Source organism: Podarcis gaigeae, assembly GCF_964106915.1.
Source record: "Podarcis gaigeae genome assembly, chromosome: 10".
NCBI lineage: Eukaryota > Metazoa > Chordata > Lepidosauria > Squamata > Lacertidae > Podarcis > Podarcis gaigeae.
In genome coordinates this window covers 74,164,008-74,185,043 of record NC_139686.1, presented here as the reverse complement: position 1 = coordinate 74,185,043, position 21,036 = coordinate 74,164,008, and the positions used below count along the sequence as shown (strand labels likewise).

Below are 21,036 nucleotides of genomic sequence, written 5' to 3'. Positions count from 1 at the left end.
TTCCTGATTCAGCAGTACAAAAATACCCTAAATCAGTTGTAGAAATCTAGACAACATTCAAAAAGTAAAAAATTGTTGCCCAGTTATCTTTGTTCCATTGGGTGATGCTGATCCTTCTGATCTCACCTCTGTTTGGAGGTTGTATTTAATAACAGTCACGTGGGTGGCAAATCCCTTCAAAATATTATTTTATTTGGCAGTGTCTGTAAACAGGAAAGCATTTCTCCCCCCCCCCTTATTTCCTTCACTGTATAATGTGTTTGTATTCTTATGCTCCATTTACCATATAATTTTACAATTTCAGAATTTCCATACAGTTCTTCCCTTAGATGGTTTTCCTAAAATACTTACAGTTGAAAGAGAGTGGGGAACAAGATGAAGTCAAGAAAACAGACAGAATGTGCACCTATTCAGCCTCATGTGCATAGGCATCAGCCTTCAGCTCATAGAGCCTTGTATCTCCCGAAGAACCCAGATTTTACAGAGTTCTAAAATGGGGGGGGGGGGGGCTCGATGGATACAAAACACGGGTGATAAGGCAACATAAATGGCAACAGGAGATCAAACATCTGAAAAGGGCATTAGTTTCAGGAGGCTAGGGAGTAACGTAATATGATGTGTCACACAGGTGGTTCTGGAAAGGAGTTCCTGGCCTAAGTGACAGCAAAAAATCCTCCACACCAGACAGCTCTGGGTGCTGAGCTAGAGGAAAATAAGTCAAAAGCAGAAAATAACGGCCAAGATGGGCCATGGATGGGTCACGGGTTTAAGGGGAAGGATGAGGAGTTTGTGATGGATGTGGGAGTGGACAGGAAGCCAGATTTAATGGATTCAAGGACGGGTGTCCCAAGGTCTAAGTAACAATATTGGTGATTAATTTTGGTGGCAGAGTTCTGGACAGGGATGAGGGCTTTTTGTGAGAGGTAAGGATATCCTACAGAGCTCTCAGCACCCCCACAGAACTGCAGTTCCCAAAGTTCTGTGCAGGAAGTGTGCATAAACCAGTTCTAGTTTGTGAAGATGTACCGCTAGAGTTGGCATTGCCTAATTAAAGCCATTTGCTGCCAGAAAGGCAAGATGGAGCAAAGCCACCTACCATCACTTATTACCTAAGGATAGTAATTTATGCAGAACAGTGTTGCTGATTATCTTAATTGGTACTGAGTTAATAGCTATATAAGAGAACTACACCTTGGGCAATGGTTTGAAGATGTGCTTACCATCAACACAAGTGCAGTGATTATGCGCTCGGGCAAACTTTCAGTTTTGTTAAGCTCTTACATGTCTTACTGCCATGGCTTGTGCATGCGCATGAAAGCTCATACCAATAACAAACTTAGTTTGTTTCTAAGGTGCTACTGGAAGGATTTTTTTAAAATTTTGTTTCAACTACCAACACAGCTACCTACCTACCTGTATACCACACCATTAATGTATGTGGTGGTTTGCAAAGTAACGTAAGTAAAGACAAATGTCCTTGCTCCAAGTAACATGCAAACTACAAATGTTTACCATGGGTACGAAGGGTGCATAGGGAACAGGCTCAGTTTTCTAAACCTAATTCAGGTATTTTCATTAAACGCTAAGAACAGCTTTCAGGGAGGAATGTATCACTACTAAAGTGAATCCACACTAGGACACAGAATCTATGAGGATGCAACAAGATTGTTGAAGATCTCCTCTCACTCCCCCCCTCCCCGCTGTTGCCCCTTTTAATGTTCAGGACCAAACCAGGCTGTCAACCAGGCTGAGTCAGTATACATATTGAAGCCAAAGGAAACAACAGAGTGCAAGAGATCCACCAGATCAGGCCAGTGACCCACTAGATCTCTATGGGAAGTCTGCAAGCGGGACCTGAGCGCAGCAGTACTCTCCCAATTTGTGATTTCAGCAGCTGGTATTCAGAGGCATATGGCCTCTAACAGCGGAAGTAGAACTGAGCCATAACCTCCATGACTTTGTGTCTATTCCTCTTTTAAAGCCGTCCCAGTTGGTAGCTGTTTCTACATTTTGTGGGAGCAAATGCCATAGTTTAACTTTGTGTTGTGCAAGTAAGTTCCTTGTTCTGTCCGTCTTGGATTTTCCAATGTTCAGTTTCATTGTATCACCTCAGGTTCTAGTACTATGAGAAGGAGAAAAACCTCTCCCTGTCTGCTTTCTCCTCAACATACAAGTCTTACATACCATCTTCCCCCGAAAATAAGACATCCCCCCAAAATAAGACCTACTTCCACTTTTGCCTCTCGCTGTAATATAAGGCCTCCCCGGAATATAAGGCCCCCGAAGCTACCGTAAGGCGCCTGACTCCTCTGGGCCGTAGCGGCGGGACCATAGCCGCCGCGCAGCCGGAGCTGTTCAGGCAGTGCAAGGTCCCTTCAAATCAGAGCCCGTGCTGCCGCCAGGTCACGCTGCCGCCTGCTGCTTGCTCTGCCCTGACGGAGTCTGGCAGACTCACAATTAGACAATAAATGTGTACCGTATTCTTCTTCATGGAAAAATAAGACGTCCCCTGATAATAAGACCTAGCGCATCTTTGGGAACAAAAAACAATATAAGACACTGTCTTATTTTCAGGGAAACGGTAGCATTATTGTGTCTCCCCCCCCCCCCAATTACTTGCCCCTTTCCAGAACCCTTTCCAGCTCTGCAGTGGCCTTTATGAGGGGAGGCAGCCTGAACTGTACATGGTGGCAGCAATATCAAAGGAGACTGGTAAATATTTCCTGATGCATTTATTCCTGTTTCTGTCGGCTGAAGTAGCTTTTGTATTTATACCCAACAATTAGTAGTAGTTGTAGTAGTATTAGTAGGCTACTGCCCTTCATCTACAGATCTCAGGATGGTTCCCAACATAATAAAAATATAAAATAAAAGTACAAAATACATAATAAAAAACAAGAAACAAACAACCCCCCTCCGACAGTCACATTTAAATGGCCACAGAATCTTTAATGAGCCAAAGGCCTGATTGAAGAGGAACTGTTTTTGCCTGCCGCCTAAAGGCGAAGGCGCCTGGTGACCCTCCCTGGGGAGAGCGTTCCGCAAGCAGAGAGCCACTGCAGACAAAGTGTGTTCTCGTGTTGTCACCCTCCAGACCTCTCGTGGAGAGGGCACACGAGGAAGGGCCTCAGATTATGATTGCAGGTTCTGAGTCGGTTCCTAGGGGGGAGGCGGTCCTTGAGGTATTGCAGTCCTGAGCCGTTTAGGGCTTTATAGATCATAGAGCACTTTTATTTGGGCCCAGAAACTGATTGGCAGCAACTGCAGTCAGACCAGGATTGGTGTAATATGCTCAAACCACCTTACCCCTGTGAGTGAGCTGGCAGATGAATTCTGCACCGGGTGGAAGTTTCCGAAGGCAGCTCCATTGCAGTCATCCAACCTAGAGCTTACCAGAGCATCGATGGCAAAAGCTAGGCTATCCCTGTCCAGATAGGGCACAGCGGGGCCACAAGCCCAGCTGATGGAAGGCATGCCAAGCCGCTGAGGCCACCTGAGCCTCGAGCAATAGCAATGGATCCAGAGCTACCTACCTGCTTCTTCATTGAGTGTGTAACCCCATGAAGAGCAGTCAGCCTCCCAGCCATCCAGTCTAGGGAACCATCCACTTGTTTTGTGTAGAGATTGTGCTTATTTTCACTATATTGAGTGTCTTATACACTGCACAGAGACAGTTGTAATGAAGCAGTATGGCAATTTTTGATTTAAAAATAAAAAATGTTCACTGGAATGCATTGGTTCTCTCCAATTGGCCACAGCAGTGTATTATTTCAAAACCAAGAGGTTGCCTTCACAGTGGTCTTGAGGGCTCATCCCCAAATGGGCAAACAGAAAAGTGTGTGACCATTTTTGTCTTTTAGGGAAAAGATGGTGGGTCAAAACACACACTTTTAATTATTACATATTAAACGTATTAGTCACTTGTCACCTAAATGATGGAGGTGGGGGGGATAGATAATACTTTAATATTCCATACCCTTAACAGTGATAGAAAACATTAGCAGCACACTAACAATAAATAACACTCCCATCCACTCACTAGCATATAGAAACTCGGCAGTGACACCCCTTCCCTAATTCCAAAATCATTCATGTCAGGTCATATATATTTTTAATCACCCTGCCCAGAAGTGGCAAAAGTGAGAAGACACTGCAGGGGAGGATGGCACCCTGGCTGGCCACAATCCATCAAGTACAAGTGTGTAAGCATTGCAGGAGGACAGGAACTAGTTTGCCAAGTAACGGGCATGGAGCAATGCCAGGAATTTGTTACCTGCCATGACCAAAGCAATTATCTCTCTTATCCCCATAGGCTTCTTTATGGAGTGCTATATTTTACTAAACAGCTCAAGTGTTCTTTATGGAGAAAAGCCCTGCTCCCTTGCCCTCAATTTTGCCTGAACGAGCCAGGCGTGCCCTTCTGTCATGGCCCCCCAAATACACAAAGCACAGGTTAAGTTTGGTCTGGCAGCCACATGAAGAGATGGCCGCTTCCCCAGATTCCCAGGAGGCATCTAACATCTCCCGCAGCTTCCCTAAAGGTCTTTGCAGACTACCTGGCAAATGTGACCTGTGCTATGATTGGCTGGAAAAGTGTCGGCTGCACTCAATCCAAAGTGGGTGTTGTTGTTGTTGTTGTTTAGTCGTTTAGTCGTGTCCGACTCTTCGTGACCCCATGGACCAGAGAACGCCAGGGACCTCTGTCCTCCACTGCCTCCCGCAGTTTGGTCAAACTCATGCTGGTAACCTCGAAAACACTATCCAACCATCTCGTCCTCTGCCGTCCCCTTCTCCTTGTGCCCTCCATCTTTCCCAACATCAGGGTCTTCTCCAGGGAGTCTTCTCTTCTCATGAGGTGGCCAAAGTACTGGAGCCTCAGCTTCACGATCTGTCCTTCCAGTGAGCACTCAGGGTTGATTTCCTTCAGTATGGAGAGGTTTGATCTTCTTGCAGTCCATGGGATTCTCAAGAGTCTCCTCCAGCACCAGAATTCAAAAGCATCCATTCTTCGGCAATCAGCCTTCTTTATGGTCCAGCTCTCACTTCCATACATCACTACTGGGAAAACCATAGCTTTAACTATACGAACCTTTGTTGGCAAGGTGATGTCTCTACTTCTCAAGATGCTGTCTAGGCCTGTCATTGCCCTTCTCCCAAGAAGCAGGCGTCTTTTAATTTCGTGGCTGCTGTCACCATCTGCAGTGATCATTGAGCCCAAGAAAGTAAAATCTCTCACTACCTCCATTTCTTCCCCTTCTATTTGCCAGGAGGTGATGGGACCAGTGGCCATGATCTTCGTTTTTTTGATGTTGAGCTTCAGACCATATTTTGCGCTCTCCTCTTTCACCCTCATTAAAAGGTTCTTTAATTCCTCCTCACTTTCTGCCATCAAGGTTGTGTCATCTGCATATCTGAGGTTGTTGATATTTCTTCCGGCAATCTTAATTCTGGCTAGGGATTCATCCAGCCCAGCCTTTCGCATGATGAATTCTGCATATAAGTTAAATAAGCAAGGAGACAATATACAGCCTTCTCGTACTCCTTTCCCAATTTTGAACCAATCAGTTGTTCCATATCCAGTTCTAACTGTAGCTTCTTGTCCCACATAGAGATTTCTCAGGAGACAGATGAGGTGATCTGGCACTCCCATTTCTTTAAGAACTTGCCATACTTTGCTGTGGTCGACACAGTCAAAGGCTTTTGCATAGTCAATGAAGCAGAAGTAGATGTCTTTCTGGAACTCTCTAGCTTTCTCCATAATCCAGCGCATGTTTGCAATTTGGTCTCTGGTTCCTCTGCCTCTTCTAAATCCAGCTTGCACTTCTGGGAGTTCTCGGTCCACATACTGCTTGAGCCTTCCTTGTAGAATTTTAAGCATAACCTTGCTAGCGTGTGAAATGAGTGCAATTGTGCAGTAGTTGGAGCATTCTTTGGCACTGCCCTTCTTTGGGATTGGGATGTAGACTGATCTTCTCCAATCTTCTGGCCACTGCTGAGTTTTCCAAACTTGCTGGCATATTGAGTGTAGCACCTTAACAGCATCATCTTTTAAAATTTTAAATAGTTCAGCTGGAATACCATCACTTCCACTGGCCTTGTTATTTGCAGTGCTTTCTAATGCCCATTTGACTTCACTTTCCAGGATGTCTGGCTCAAGGTCAGCAACCACACTACCTGGGGTATACGAGACATCCATTTCTTTCTGGTATAATTCCTCTGTGTATTCTTGCCACCTCTTCTTGATGTCTTCTGCTTCTGTTAGGTCCTTTCCACTTTTGTCCTTTATTATGGAAATCTTTGTACGAAATGTTCCTTTCATATCTCCAATTTTCTTGAACAGATCTCTGGTTCTTCCCATTCTATTGCTTTCCTCTATTTCTTTGCATTGCTCGTTTAAGAAGGTCTTCTTGTCTCTCCTTGCTATTCTTTGGAAATCTGCATTCAATTTCCTGTATCTTTCACCATCTCCCTCGCATTTTGCTTGCCTTCTCTCCCCCGCTATTTGTAAGGCCTCATTGGACAGCCACTTTGCTTTCTTGCATTTCCTTTTCATTGGGATGGTTTTCGTTGCTGCCTCCTGTATAATGTTGTGAGCCTCCATCCATAGTTCTTCAGGCATTCTGTCCACCAAATCTAAATCCTTAAACCTGTTCCTCACTTCCACTGTGTATTCATAAGGGATTTGACTTAGATTGTATCTTACCGGCCCAGTGGTTTTTCCTACTTTCTTCAGTTTAAGCTTGAATTTTGCTATAAGAAGCTGATGATCTGAGCCACAGTCAGCTCCAGGTCTTGTTTTTGCTGACTGTATAGAGCTTCTCCATCTTTGGCTGCAGAGAATATAATCAATCTGATTTCGATGCTGCCCATCTGGTGATGTCCATGTGTAGAGTCGTCTCTTGTGTTGTTAGAAAAGCGTGTTTGTGATGACCAGCTTGTTCTCTTGACAGAACTCTATTAGCCTTTGCCCTGCTTCGTTTTGATCTCCAAGGCCAAACTTGCCAGTTGTTCCTTTTATCTCTTGACTCCCTACTTTAGCATTCCAATCCCCTATAATGAGAAGAACATCCTTCTTTAGTGTCACTTCTATAAGGTCTTGTAAGTCTTCATAGAACTGGTCAATTTCAGTTTCTTCAGCACAAGTAGTTGGTGCATAAACTTGGATTACTGTGATGTTAAAAGGTCTGCCTTGGATTCGTATCGAGATCATTCTATCATTTTTGAGATTGCATCCTAGTACAGCTTTCGCCACTCTTTTGTTGACTATGAGGGCCAATCCATTTCTTTTACAGGTTTCTTGCCCACAGTAGTAGATATGATGGTCATCCGAACTGAATTCACCCATTCCCGTCCATTTTAGTTCACTGATGCCCAGGATGTCAATATTTATTCTTGCCATCTCATTTTTGACCACCTCCAACTTACCCAGGTTCATGGTTCTTACATTCCAGGTTCCTATGCAATATTTTTCTTTACAGCATTGGACTTTCCTTTCGCTTCCAGGCATATCTGCAACTGAGCGTCCTTTCGGCTTTGGCCCAGCCGCTTCATCAGCTCTGGATCTACTTGTACTTGTCCTCCGCTCTTCCCCAGTAGCATGTTGGACGCCTTCCGACCTGAGGGGCTCATCTTCCAGCGTCATATCTTTTATATGCCTGTTGTCTTTGTCCATGGAGTTTTCTTGGCAGGGATACTGGAGTGGCTTGCCGGTTCCTCCTCCAGGTGGATCACGTTTGGTCAAAACTCTCCACTATGACCTGTTCATCTTGGGTGCCCTGCTCGGCATAGTTCATAGCTTCTCTGAGTTCTTCAAGCCCCTTCGCCACGGCAAGGCAGTGATCCATGAAGGGGTAGAAAAGCCTTAAAAATGGACAAAGGACATGTTATTGGCATCTGTCTGTCTTGAGAGACAGTGGTGTGCACTTCCAGGGGTGAAGTCAAACCGCTGCATTAGCAGCACTGAAGTGACCTCCCCAGGGTGCAAGCCTGGGCAAGGTGTCTGGAAACCCTGGGCTGCCCACAAGAACCACCGTCTCCCTGGCCTCGCTGATGTGGTCCAGAAGGAAAGCAGAGCAATATGTCTGCCACAGGCTTCTCTGCAGGAGTTGCCAGGAGGCGGCAGACAAGGTGCCATCTTAGAGACTCTGCTCCAGATTTGTGTAGGGCTTACTCCGCAGCCTTTCCCCCCAAATATATCCTGCAAGGCAGCAGAGAGTTATCAGAGTTTTCCTTCTCCCAGATGGGCTCCCTTCCCAGGTTGACGAGACCCAATTGCCCCTCACTTCCATCTACAACATGTGCAGAAACCGCCTTCTTGACTGTTGGACCCATTCTTGGTCTCGCCCACTCCATCTGCCAGAGCCTATGTTCGCATGCAGGAGAAGCCCCTAAATCACTGGGGTTTGAGCCTCATTGGCTACCCTCACCTGGTTTAGCCGGCCAGTCGAAACCATTCCTCTGTCACATGCTGACAGCTTCTAGGAGCTACAGGTGAGAGCTGAGTGCTGGGTGGGGACCAAAGGTGGACAAACTACCCCAGAAGCAGCAAGTGTCCCTCACTAGAGGTACTACCCTCCCCTAATACCCCAAACGACCATGCAGACCCTTTAAAATGGTCAGTAATCCCTGGCAGCTCACGAGACTAGAAAGCTGTTTGTAAGTAGAAAAATTAAAGTTTGATAGATTTGAACCAACATGCTCTCTTTTACAGTATTTTCCATATCCTGCTTTGTCCATTTGCCCTCCTCTCTTAATAAAACTTCATATACTTGGTGCTGTTAGGGTCTAAATGGTAGGGAAGGCAGCTGGATGCCAGCTCTGTTCCTGATAAATTGAGAGGTATTTGGTGTAGTGCAAAGCATACAGTCTTGGGAATCTCTTTGGAAGCAATTGCTTTTGCTCCCAGAATTCACCCTACTTGGGGTTGTAGAGGTTAAAAATGGGGTGGTGGTGGTGGCAGAAGTATTGGATGGTTTGGGTCACAACTGGTCTACCCTGCAAGAGAGTTTTGCAAGGAAGGTGCTTCTAGTCTCCCTCTTCTGTTAACATTCATAGTCTCTCTTTCTCCCAGTTTAAGACAGGTGTGATGGACAGCAGAGCCAGACCAGTCAGGTGATGCAGCCCCCCCTGAAATTCCACCAGAGGGCTGGAGCCTCTCTCTGATTGGCTAGAGTCTGCTAGACACAGAGGTGGGAGGAGCAGCACATTGGGAGATAGTATAAAAACAGCCATTTCTGAGGGAGAAAGTTAGACAGGGCCAAGGTTCAGGTTGGATCCACTACAACAGGATTTGGCCATATTTTTTTGCATGACCTATTTGAGTCTGTAGTCCTTTCTGGCAACAGCCATACAATAATGCATTTATGTATAACCAAAGTCCAAGCAGTTTCAGGAGGGAGATTTGGAGTGCTTTGTACACTTAACCCTTCATCAGCTGCTTCTCTACTCAGTTTGCCCCCTCAGCTGCTGCCTGCTCTCATTGGGCTCCAACACTGTGATTTATTTGTTGTTGGTTATAAGCATGTTGGGCTTTGTTCCATATAGCCTTACACAGCCCAGGGCCCAAATATATGGACTCCTCCCCCGCCCCCTTACTCGCCACCCCATGCATTAAGGTTTGTGAGAGCAGAGCAGCTCATAGTTCCCTCCTCCAGTTTGTGGGGCAGTGGCACATCCTTTGTTATGGCACCCCAGATGTAGAAGTCCCTTGCCACAGAAATTTGGTGGTTCCCAGTGTTCTTTCCTTTTAGGCGTTGACTCAAGACGCATTTGTTTTATCCAGCTGGTTGAGAGCTGGACTGCCTGAAAGTTTGGTCCTCTGCTCTCTGTGTTTTGTGTAGTGTATTAGGTGCTACCCTGGGAACTTCAGGGTTGAAAGGTGAAAGAGAAATTCAAATATTATTATTGTTTCCCATATTAAATCTGGAATGCTATAGCCTGGCAACAGACATACTACAGGGAGTTATTGCCTATTTATTTTAATTCAAAAATAAACCCTGTCAAGCAGGAGCAAGATTCTATGCCTCAGCCACTAATGTAGTATCCCTTTCTCAAACCCTGTTCCTTTGATCCCCTCACACATTCTAGTTTTGGTTTTGTGTGGTGTTGCCAGTATCCCAACCATAGTGACTCCTGCTTAATACACCCACTATTTTTATTTCTTCTAGCTGTGGTGTAATTGAACAGTGGACAAAATGGATACCCATTTCCTTTTTTGTTAAAAATTATCTGGTTCCTGTTCTCAGCTGCAGACAGATGTTTTCCCCCTACAGATAACTTTTGATAGCTGTTGTAATGTGTTTTTGAGAATGTTCTTCATACCTGGCAGGGGGTTGGAGAACAGAAACAATCTTTATTTTTAGGATATACAGTTAATCCCAGGAGATGGAGCATCATAACACAGACAGCTATCATGTCGGAACACAAACAGATGCAGCTTCCCAGACACCATTAACTCCTGAACAGCCAAGGAGGTTCTGCATACACTTTACTACAACGCCAAGCCGTCAGTTTATTGTAACATGTGAAAAAGCATAGGCAAACGAAATACGAATCCCATGTATATTTCTTTTTTAAAAAGGGTCTAAGTTATATAAGAGGGGCATTATAACATTTAGTTTAACATATAGATCACATTATTATCTTATACACACAAAGGATGAAATCCTGAACACTAGGGAGCAAGTCCCATTTAACTTGATACAACTTCTGCATAAATATTTGTTAAAGTGTTGTTTATTTTGTGGAATTGACACACCCCATATGTTTGCAACACACCCACCCACCCACCCTATTCTTTTGACAGCAGAAAAGGTTTAGTCTCTCCATGGTTGGTGGAATCTTATCCTGGTGTTAACTTGTTTCTGTGCCAATACGCTTTTAAATGCTTAGGAATTTCTGCAATCCATTGCCATCTCTATAAGCATATGACAAAGTGTATGTACAGTGGTACCTCGGGTTAAGTACTTAATTCATTCTGGAGGTCTGTTCTTAACCTGAAACTGTTCTTAAGCTGAAGCACCACTTTAGCTAATGGGGCCTCCTGCTGCCGCCGTGCAATTTCTGTTCTCATCCTGAAGCAAAGTTCTTAACTCGAGGTAATATTTCTGGGTTAGCGGAGTCTGTAACCTGAAGCGTATGTAACCCGAGGTACCACTGTATTACTTTTACATACAATCCTATCCATGTTTACTCACAAGTAAGACCTGCTGATTTCAACAGGCCTTGCTTACAAGCAAGTGACAGGATTGAGGCCTCAATCAGTGCAATAGATAGAGGTAATGCAGAGGCTGATGTACTGAAATATAGTTGCTTTTCTGCAATGACAATGAAGGCCATTGCAAAGTTTTGTCCAGGAACAGAAATTCAAATGTTCCTTTTGCAGTATGGTCATCAACAGTGATGTAAATAGTCAGAAATAAACCTTGTCACCCTGCCCCTCTTCTTAGAATCTCACCTATTTATTATTCCCCACTATCCAAAGGTAGTCCAAATTTTTATAGTACAGTGGTACTTCTGGTTAAGTATTTAATTTGTTCCGGAGGTCTGTTCTTAACCTGAAACTGTTCTTAACCTGAGGTACCACTCTAGTTAATGGGGCCTCCCGCTGCCGCCGAGCGATTTCTGTTCTCGTCCTGAAGCAAAGTTCTTAACCCGAGGCACTATTTCTGGGTTGGCGGAGTCTGTAACCTGAAGCCTATGTAACCCGAGGTACCACTGTATGGTGTATGCTGCTACTATACAGCACACAAAAATATTCAGAAACTTTTTGAACGTTTGTTAACGCTGCTCCTGTATAGTTGATGGAAGGCTGAGGAACAAGAGGACCAAAGCAACCAGAGTCTGTAGCAAGCAAGAGCTGTTTTCCTAATTGCTCTGACTAACAAATCTGACTCAGATTTTTTAAAACAGAAGTCAAGGGTATCACCTGATCCATTCTGAAGGACTCTTGGTACAAAAGGCTTTCTTGGCTTGCCTCCCTACAGTTTTCTCCTACCAGAGATGGGAAGTGGCACATAGTTTGAATCGCTGGCTGACACCCCTGGTCATCCACTTGAAGCCAAGACCACTTGCAGCCTCAAGTCCTTGTGCTTCTGGAGATACTCTTGCAGTCTCCTCTGTTCCTACTGCCTACAGTTATACGTAATGGGCTGGGCCACTACTTTCTCCACTGGTTACCACTGGAAGGAAACAGAACTGTCATGGTTTGGTGGCTGCTAGAGTATTGCTCAAATGTAGTTCAGGCTTTTCGGACAAATTAGTTTGTACTGCAATCTTTTCTGAACTACGGTATGTCTGAAAAGCACATGTGGATACACACACACCAGAGACACTTGTTGAATTAGAGTAATTTATTGTGTGTTTTTTTTCTGAACTTGACAGATTCCCAGAGATTGATAACACAACACAATCTTATGCACCAATTCACAACTAGTCCCTTGTTGGTTTTATTAAGAACATAGTAATTTAAAAAATAGCTAAATATGTACATATTAATAAAACTTATATACATAAGATTGAGATACTTTTTTTTTACCTAAATATGGAATGATTTCCTAATAAAACCTATAAAAAGACTTCTGAAAAAAATCTGAACAGTAGTCACAGTAAGTAGACAAGAATACTATTATTTTTAAGATTTATTAAAAGAATGCTGATTGTTGGTTAACTGTTACTATATGTATGACTTCTTTGTAGATTTACTGGGGAGACTGAGTAGTTCTGTTCAAGAGGGTACAGTCTCTTAAATCCTTTCCATCTCTAAAGAGAAAATGTACTTTTAAAAGACTGCAGTGCAAGTCAGGTTTATCTTGTCATCAAGAGAACACAGCCACATTTCAATAATTATATGTGTAATAATGATTACACATTATGTGTAAAATTCCATAAAAGTGTTAAACTGCAGTAGAAGTAGTTATTCAGCCTGAGTTGAACAAACACAAAAGATTCTGTATAAATATCTACAGCAGTGTCTTCTGGTGTGCTTAAGATGACTATGAAATTTTCATTATATAACATTCATTAATCCTTCATTGGAAGTATGACCAAGTACCTTTTCACACACAGACTAGGACAGAAGCCTGATTCTTCAAAAGGTAACAAGAACACATCAACCATAACTTCAGATATTATTTGTGGGCTTTTGTGGTTAATAACCTTAAAGACCAGTGTATAAATTTATGAACACCCATGTCAAAGTTTCCTTTCAAAAGCAGAAATATAAAATAAGCCAAAAATATTTGACGGGGGCAGAACACTTCCATTAGTTTTAACTCTGAGGAATGAGATAAGGAGATCAGTACACAATGGTGATAAATATATATGTTTTGGAAGGAATTTAATATAAATATTAGTTAACTGGCAAGTGATAAGGTGGGATTATATATATATATATATATATATATATATATATATATATATATATATAATTTAGGGTTCAGATTTTGTACACTGGCCTCTCTTTCCCAGCAACACCCATGATCCAGGGGATAACAAATATTAATATATCTGATTACAATGGAGTGTGTGGAGCTTGACCCAGAGGATGTTTGGTCATCTATCTGAAATTTCAAATAACAAATCTTTTGTGGAAATTAAGGGGGGTGGTAATTTGCAGATTCTGGGCCAATTTCCTTCATCCTTGGCCTACAATATTCACAGGGAGAAAACTGGGAATCGATTTTTGTTGGCAGATTCACACACCTGCCAAATGAGGAGGAAGTGAATGGGTATGCTCTTTACATATAAGTAATTGTGTGAGCATTTTCACTTCACAAATAGGCCTGAGGATGTGGAGACCCAATATGAGCTATCATTTCTTCTCACTGAAGGCATGAAGATTTATGGAAATCAAGCCTATGGGTAACTATGGAACACCTAGTTTCCATAGTGTAAGTGCAATAAGATTATATACACCCAATCCACTCACGACAGAATTATCCTTAGTTGGGGAAATGCGTGAACTCCTCATGGTCAGGAGGAAGGTGTGATACTATGCTCCTTTGAGTTGAACAAAGGAAACCAGGATACATGTTCCTATATGCACTTCCTTATCACTCATTTCCCCCACTGCTGGACAGATCCTTGAAGAGGCATGAGGAAAGGCATGAGCATTTGTGAAAATCAACACACTCCAAATGTAATGGTATTTCCCCTACATCTCATGCAAATATGACAGAAAAGCCATGTATAAGAGTGTTGGGGAGGCTATTGGCAGCGATAATTATTGAAATAACTTTTTGGGAACTACAAGATGATGCTGGCACTCAAAAGCCAGGGAGGGAGAGAGAGATGAGGGGGGTTGTTACACCAAATCGTCTGAAAAATAAAATGTCTGAGTAATCTCAATATTAAGAACAGTTCATTCCACGTTCACCAATACTTGTTCTGGACAAAACACCAGCATCAATATTGGCATCCATTATTGGGACTCTTATTGTCAAATACCATATTGCAACTTCTTCAGAGAAGAATACTTGGCAATTTACCATCTTTACCCAATAAGGAAAATCAAAGGCTAAGGAGAGAGAGGGGGGTGGGGTGGGGAGAAAGGGTCTTTAGAACAGATGACTAATGATTTATTAACTTTGAAGTTTTTTGGTCCTTTGATTTCTGCAGAAGAATCCAATATGAAATGGGGTCCTTCAGAACACCTTTCTAAGGGAGGCCCTTAACTTTGTTAATGTTTCGATGTTTAATCAAAGATGGAACAAACAGCCAGCCAGCATGCATATACTTATGTGGGGAAATGCAATCATAAAGACAAAATTTGTTCTATTTCAGTGGTTATCAGATTAATTGCACTATATCCTTGCTGAACAAGTCTATTCTGATTAAAATAAGAAACAAGTAATTTTGTGGCTTTGTTACCCTATGTTACAAAAGCATGAACAAACTTAAGATTGAGGCCATGATAGAGAACACAGATATTGAAGTAGTCTGAAAATAGCGCTGGTGTCCTGCTCAAAAGTAAAGACGTCTGGATCTGCTAGTGAAACACTGGTGCAGAATGTGTGGTTTCAAAGAGGTTACCTGAAAAAGAAGAGCTGGGCTTAGGATTTGAAAGGTTGGCTGTATAAAACTGACACACAAGTATTAAAAGTAACCTATGGATTTCAACATTAAAGTAATAAAAGGTGTTGTCTGCAATAGAATTAGAACACTAACAGGATGTCCATAATTTATTTCTTGGTATGTATCTTTATTACAACCCCTGGGAATCGCTTGTGGAAAGGTATTAATTCCTGTGAGAGAAATCTAGTACACAGAATTGGAGAATAAGGGAGAGAACACATGCAAAGGTGTGCATTAAGAGCAACAAGGAATTCATCTAAAAATATTACACACATGGATGGAGAACAAAGCACTTGCATAACAATGCAAGGGAGGGTCTATCAAACATCTGAAATTAATCTGCAAAGTGGAAAGAACAGCACTGCTCTATTGAGGGGGTTTTTCAAAACAATACAGAAAGCACTTAAACAGAACTCTCCCTCCCCACCCTCCCTACAAATATATATAATTACAATGATCTCCCCTCCCCTGATTGCTCACTTTTATTTGGGGTCACTTAATAACCAATGGCTTCAGGTTACAAGGCAGGAGATTCCAAGTCAACGTTCAGAAAAACTATCTGACAGTAAGAGCTGTTTGGCAGTGGAACAAATCCCACAAGAGGTGGTGGACTCTCCTTCCTTAGGGGTTTTAAAGCAGAAGTTGGATGGTCATCTGTCATGGATGCTTTAGCTGAGATTCCTGCATTGCAGAAGGTTGGACTAGATGACCCTTGGGGACCCTTCCAACTCTACCATTCTATGATTGCCATAACATCTGAGTCAGAAGAGGCTATGTATAATCCTAATCACTGTCCTAGTGATGGACTGGAGGAGGGCTAATAACCCAATGTTGAACCCTGGGAAGATGGAGGAATGGCAGGTAAGTGGATTGGTCAGTTGCATGTTCTGGATGGGGCTGCACTCCTTCTGAAAGAGCGCTTTCAGAGTTTGCGAGTGCTTCTGGATCCATCTTTTTCACTGAAGGCTCAGGTAGAGGGCCCTTAACCAGCTACATACATCATCTTTGACAGGCAAAGCCTGGCCATGGTAATTCCATTATGAACTTCCAGACTCAGTTATTGCAGTGTGCTCCATGTAGGACTTCCCTGGTCTAGACGCTCCAGCTGGTGTAAATGCTATGGCTACACTGTTGGTAGGAACAGACAACCACCAGCACAAAGTTTCAGTGCTTAAAAGCTTGCACTGGCTACTCACAGGCTAACAAGCCAAGTTGTTAACTCACAAGATCCTTAACAACTTGGGTTTAGGATACCTAAAGAACCACTGAGGTCTCTAGGGGAGTTGCTGAGTCCCCCATGGCTCTGATGCACAGCCTGTATACACCAGAACCCATGCATTTGGTGTTGGGGCCCCCATTCTGTGGAACACCCTCTTGGAGGTGATCAAACAGGCCCCCTCCCCACTGAACTTCAGGTGTGTGGTTTAGATTTAATTTTAGCAGACATTTTAAGTAAGCTTCTATGTTTTTATGGCTAATATTAACTGATTTTTCTCCTTATGCACATTTTGCAGAAAGGAGACCAAAGAAGTAAGATTTCTACTAATGTGACTGCCTCTTTGTGTCTCACTTATGAACTTTTGATAGTAGAAAAATTAGCAGCACTAAGAAATTGCATGAGATGAAATGGGCACCAGTAAAATACTAAATAAAATTACTAGAGCAATTAAAAGCTGACATATAAAGACTTCGTTAAGGAAATTGATTATCATGTCTTCTTACATAAATTGCCTTGATTGCTTGATTGCTTGATTGGGTGTGGGGAGCAAGACTGAAGAGATCTTTATAATCTCTGTGATCTGAGGACAGATTTATATGTTCAGTAGTTACTGAGTACAAAAGCTTTCCCTAGACTTCTGGTTGTTATAAGGTCACATTTTAAATGCTTCTCTGTAATGAAGGACTCCTTGGGTACAGGCACAATGATGTCAGGGAGAAAGGTGTTGTCTGGCCTTCCTGAATTATAGTGTTTTATGTTCAGTCCCCTGCCTCCAGTGGAGGAGCACTTCAACATGGAATAACCTCCACTCCTAGCACTACGGAACAGGCAGTGGAGACAGAGAGTAAGAAAATGTGAGGCATATCTGGTGACAAAGGAAAATGCAAGTTTAGGTAAGAGATGTTATATTGTGCAAGGTTATTCCAGACAGCCCAATTCTAATGAGACTATAAGCAAACAAATGGCCAATTTGTTTTTATTAACCAACAGCTTTTTTACCTGTTTGTAGTAGAGAAAGGTCCAGTTTCTCATCACAGTCGGTTGTCTCTACTAAATAAAGATAATACATAAAATATATTATTCTCCATAATACATACAATTAGAATTAAGTAAAACAGTAGAAATAAAATTAAATGGGAAAAGTGGCATGGAAAACAGGCAAGTGTACAGTGGTGCCCCGCAAGACGAATGCCTCGCAAGTCGAAAAATCCGCTAGACGAACGGGTTTTCCCTTTTTCAATGCACTTCGCAAGACGAATTTCCCTATGGGCTTGCTTCGCAAGACGAAAACGTCTTGTGAGTCTTGCAATTTTTTTCCCTCCCCCCCCCCTTTTTCTAAGCCGCTAATAGCCTTTTAGCCACTAAGCTGCTAAGCATTTAATAGGCGCTAAGCCGCTAAACCGCTAATAGCGCTAATCCACTACGCTGCTAATAGGGTTGCTTCGCAAGACGAAAAAACCGCTAGACGAAGAGACTCGCGGAACGGATTATTTTCGTCTTGCGAGGCACCACTGTACTACACGAACGCATCAAAACCCCTACAAATTAGCAGCATTTTAAGAACTTAGGGAATTCAAAGGAAGAGCTGCTCCATAAGACAATAACCAGTTCTCTTCAGAAGGTGACTGATGAATATCCAGTTCTCTGAAAAGAAGGTATAAATAAGGCCAAATGTGATAGTTTGCTCTAAAGCTCTCACAGGGGCAACTCCATATACTACATGAATAGCTTTGCAAGTCTCATGGTTGATAGTCATATTGCTTCATACACATATAAATATTTTTGCTGTATTGTCTGCCTTATGCAGACAATTTCATGATCTAAGCAGGTTTCATGATCTAAGCAGGTTAGCTCTATACCCACAAGGATGAAATTCTGTCTCCGCCTAAGCAGCATTTAAACACACCTCACATTTTTTACATTGGAAGCAATCACATCTTTTTAGGCCAACAGCAAGTGTGCCAGAGTTTCACTGAACTTCCCGTCAAGCAAAATGACTGCTCCCAACCCTAAACTGACTGAAGGACTACACTCAAGGGCAGAGCCTTGCATACAGAAGTTCAATTCCTGGTTCCTAGAGTTAAATTGGTCCTGGGGAGCAGACGTTAGAAAGAGCTCTCTACCTGAGCCCCGGGACAGCCACTTTCAGTCACAGAGAACAATACTGGGCTACACAGGCTAATGAACTGACTTTGTATCAGACAATTTCATATGCTCAAAAAGCAGTGTACATTAATGTCCACTTTAGCTTGGGAAAGGGACCATAAATCAATGTTGCTTTATTTTATGGTTTTAGGTTGTTTCATGGAGAAGTAATATTGGGCAGTGATTTTTACTGCATTATTGTACTTAATATAATAATAAAAAATTATTATTTATACCCCGCCCAACTGTTATTGGTACTTTTTAAATATTGTGTGCCTCTTTGGGTATTTTTAAGAATGAAAGCAAAACTAAAACAAAACTAAAAACCTGTATTCTCAGTGGATACCGTGTTATATAAAATTACTTTTTGTGATTCTTACCAAAGGGGTGTTCAGCATACACATTAAACTCACTGAGTACAATGGACTTAGGTAATATTCTGATCTGCATATATGTGGAAGAACCATGAGCCCCACTCCCTTGGGATATTAAAGTAGAGGTCTGGTTTTGTTTTTTTAATGGTGCAGCAGTGATGAAAACTTTGTGATGTTTAACACAAAACAGAAGCTATACAGTTGATGTTAAATGTCAAATTTTATGGCAGATTATTTTCACATCAAAAAGTCACAAGATCATTTGAGTAAATGTTGCAGTTAGAAGTTGATTTCTGGGATCATGCACAGAGCAAATGGTGAAATAGGTCTCGACCACCCAGAGGATTCTATAGCCCTCCTGTTGCATGCATGTAAGGCACTCATGGCTTCCAGCTGGAGTGGGGCCTTGTTCCTTGCCCTGGTGTCATCTTGCCAAGCTATCACTGCCCTTTGGTCTTCTCATTACGTGCTGCTGGTGTGTTCAAGCAGCTACTTATGATCTGGGGCTCCCTTTCAGATGGCAACATATGGTTGGAGGGTGCAGCTAGCATAGCAATGTTCTGGCTTGAAACCATGTCCGTTCCAAACACAAGTAATGAATGAATAGGGCTTAAATTCTAACCACATCAACTCACAGATCCATTGAAAGTGATGGAGTAGCTCAAGGAAATATAAAAGCAGTGAAAACGAGGAAGCTGTGCCACCAGCTCTTCACCAACTAGAACAAGTTGGAGGATGTCAAGCCCATAAAGCTGACACACAAAAATAAAGCTGAGGAAGGAGAAACACGTGCCTCCCCTATCCTGCCTTACAGTAGCTAGAACATGCTTAAAGAGAACCATGCTGAACCTATTCACTCTAATGCAACAGTTAAAAAAAGGATACACCAAGACAGGTGAGGAGTAACACCAGTTGTCTCAGTGAATCAACTGAGGTCTGTAACATCAAGCGCTGGCTTGCATGTGTGAAAACAGCCACAGATCAAACTCCACAAACAGCTTTCATGCCATCGTAAGACACAAAACATTTCAACGGAGGTGACTCGGATATTCAACTCTGAGTCATAATGACTAGTTGAGTGACAAGACTAAGAAATGGCCTGAATCAGCCCTTAGGAGCAGTGTCCTTCCTCAGTAATTCTTAAAGGCTGGGTTCAGGCTGCTCACTGTCATACTGTTTGTCTTGCCACCTTGCTATCTTCATTCAATCTGCTTTCTACCTCTAACCCTCCCTTACCTGAGCCTCTTTTTAACCGTCTTCTTGCCAGTTTGATTTGATCCTGAAGAATCTGTACCCAGTCTCTTGGGCCAGGTAGTTTATCCACATGGTTTGCAGTGCAGTATTTTTCTGTGAACACTAAAAACAGAAGGTCAAATAATCTCTTTACCGAAAGGTTTAAAAAGATGGAAAACTGCAAGCCAAGGTTTAAGTAACCAGACACAAGAAAAGCAAACTCACAACAACATTCTACTTTTTATATAAAATGTGAGAACTGGATGTTTACATTTTTGTAACTTAAAATCTCCATGACTGAGCAAAGTCAGCATGTAAATTTATTCTTCCCAAACGATTTTCCAAGTGCAGGAAGATACTAACATGGGACACCTTCAGACAAACTAACTTGCAATGTAAGCTTGGACTGCAGCTGTTTGAAAGCACTCAAATAGCCAAGAGATTTTGCATATATTAGGGAAGATCCGGTAAGCTAAGCACTCTGCGAAGGTTTACCATGTTGAAAAACATTAGCAGAAGATGGCATTGACATTCCAGAAATATTCACTAGAAAGATCCGTCTCCAGACATTGAAAGAGAACACCACAAGACATCGCCTTGGAGTCTCCGGAACAAAGTCACACACGAAACTATGAAATCTGAAAACACAGTGGCCACATGCACATGAAGTGGAAGAAGCCAAACCAAAGCGTTGGGCTTACACACTTCCTCTCCCCATGCAGTCAGGAAGAAGACTTCTGGAAAAAATGATTTCCTTTTTGGATAATTCTGTTGTGAACCAGAGATCATGGTTCATGACAAACATATTTTTTAAACAAGCTAGCTTTATAACCCATGGCTTGAATGTAACGCCAAGCCAGGTTCTCTGGTTCACATGCAATACTAAGCCAGGATTCCATAAAAGTGAAACTAAACCCAGCAGAAGCCCTTTTTCTGGCTGCGGTGGAAAATGGACAGGGCAGCATGTGAGGCAGATGCCTTTGCTTGGGCTCC

At 42.6% G+C, this 21,036-nt stretch overlaps 2 protein-coding genes across 4 annotated transcripts in view; one reads left to right on the top strand and one right to left on the bottom strand.

The window, feature by feature from the left end:
- PRPF18 (pre-mRNA processing factor 18) overlaps positions 1-21,036 on the top strand; it is a 131,692-nt gene that overhangs the window by 39,241 nt on the left and 71,415 nt on the right. The window lies entirely within an intron of this gene.
- BEND7 (BEN domain containing 7) overlaps positions 12,333-21,036 on the bottom strand; it is a 51,475-nt gene continuing 42,771 nt past the window's right edge. For all 3 annotated transcript variants that reach the window (XM_083701592.1, XM_083701593.1, XM_083701594.1), the window contains 3 exons: positions 20,047-20,166; positions 17,291-17,341; positions 12,333-15,030 (listed from right to left, as the gene is read on the bottom strand). In XM_083701592.1, the coding sequence (XP_083557718.1) occupies positions 14,987-15,030; positions 17,291-17,341; positions 20,047-20,166 (215 nt within the window). In that variant the 3' untranslated portion in view covers positions 12,333-14,986. The remainder of the gene's footprint in view (positions 15,031-17,290; positions 17,342-20,046; positions 20,167-21,036) is intronic.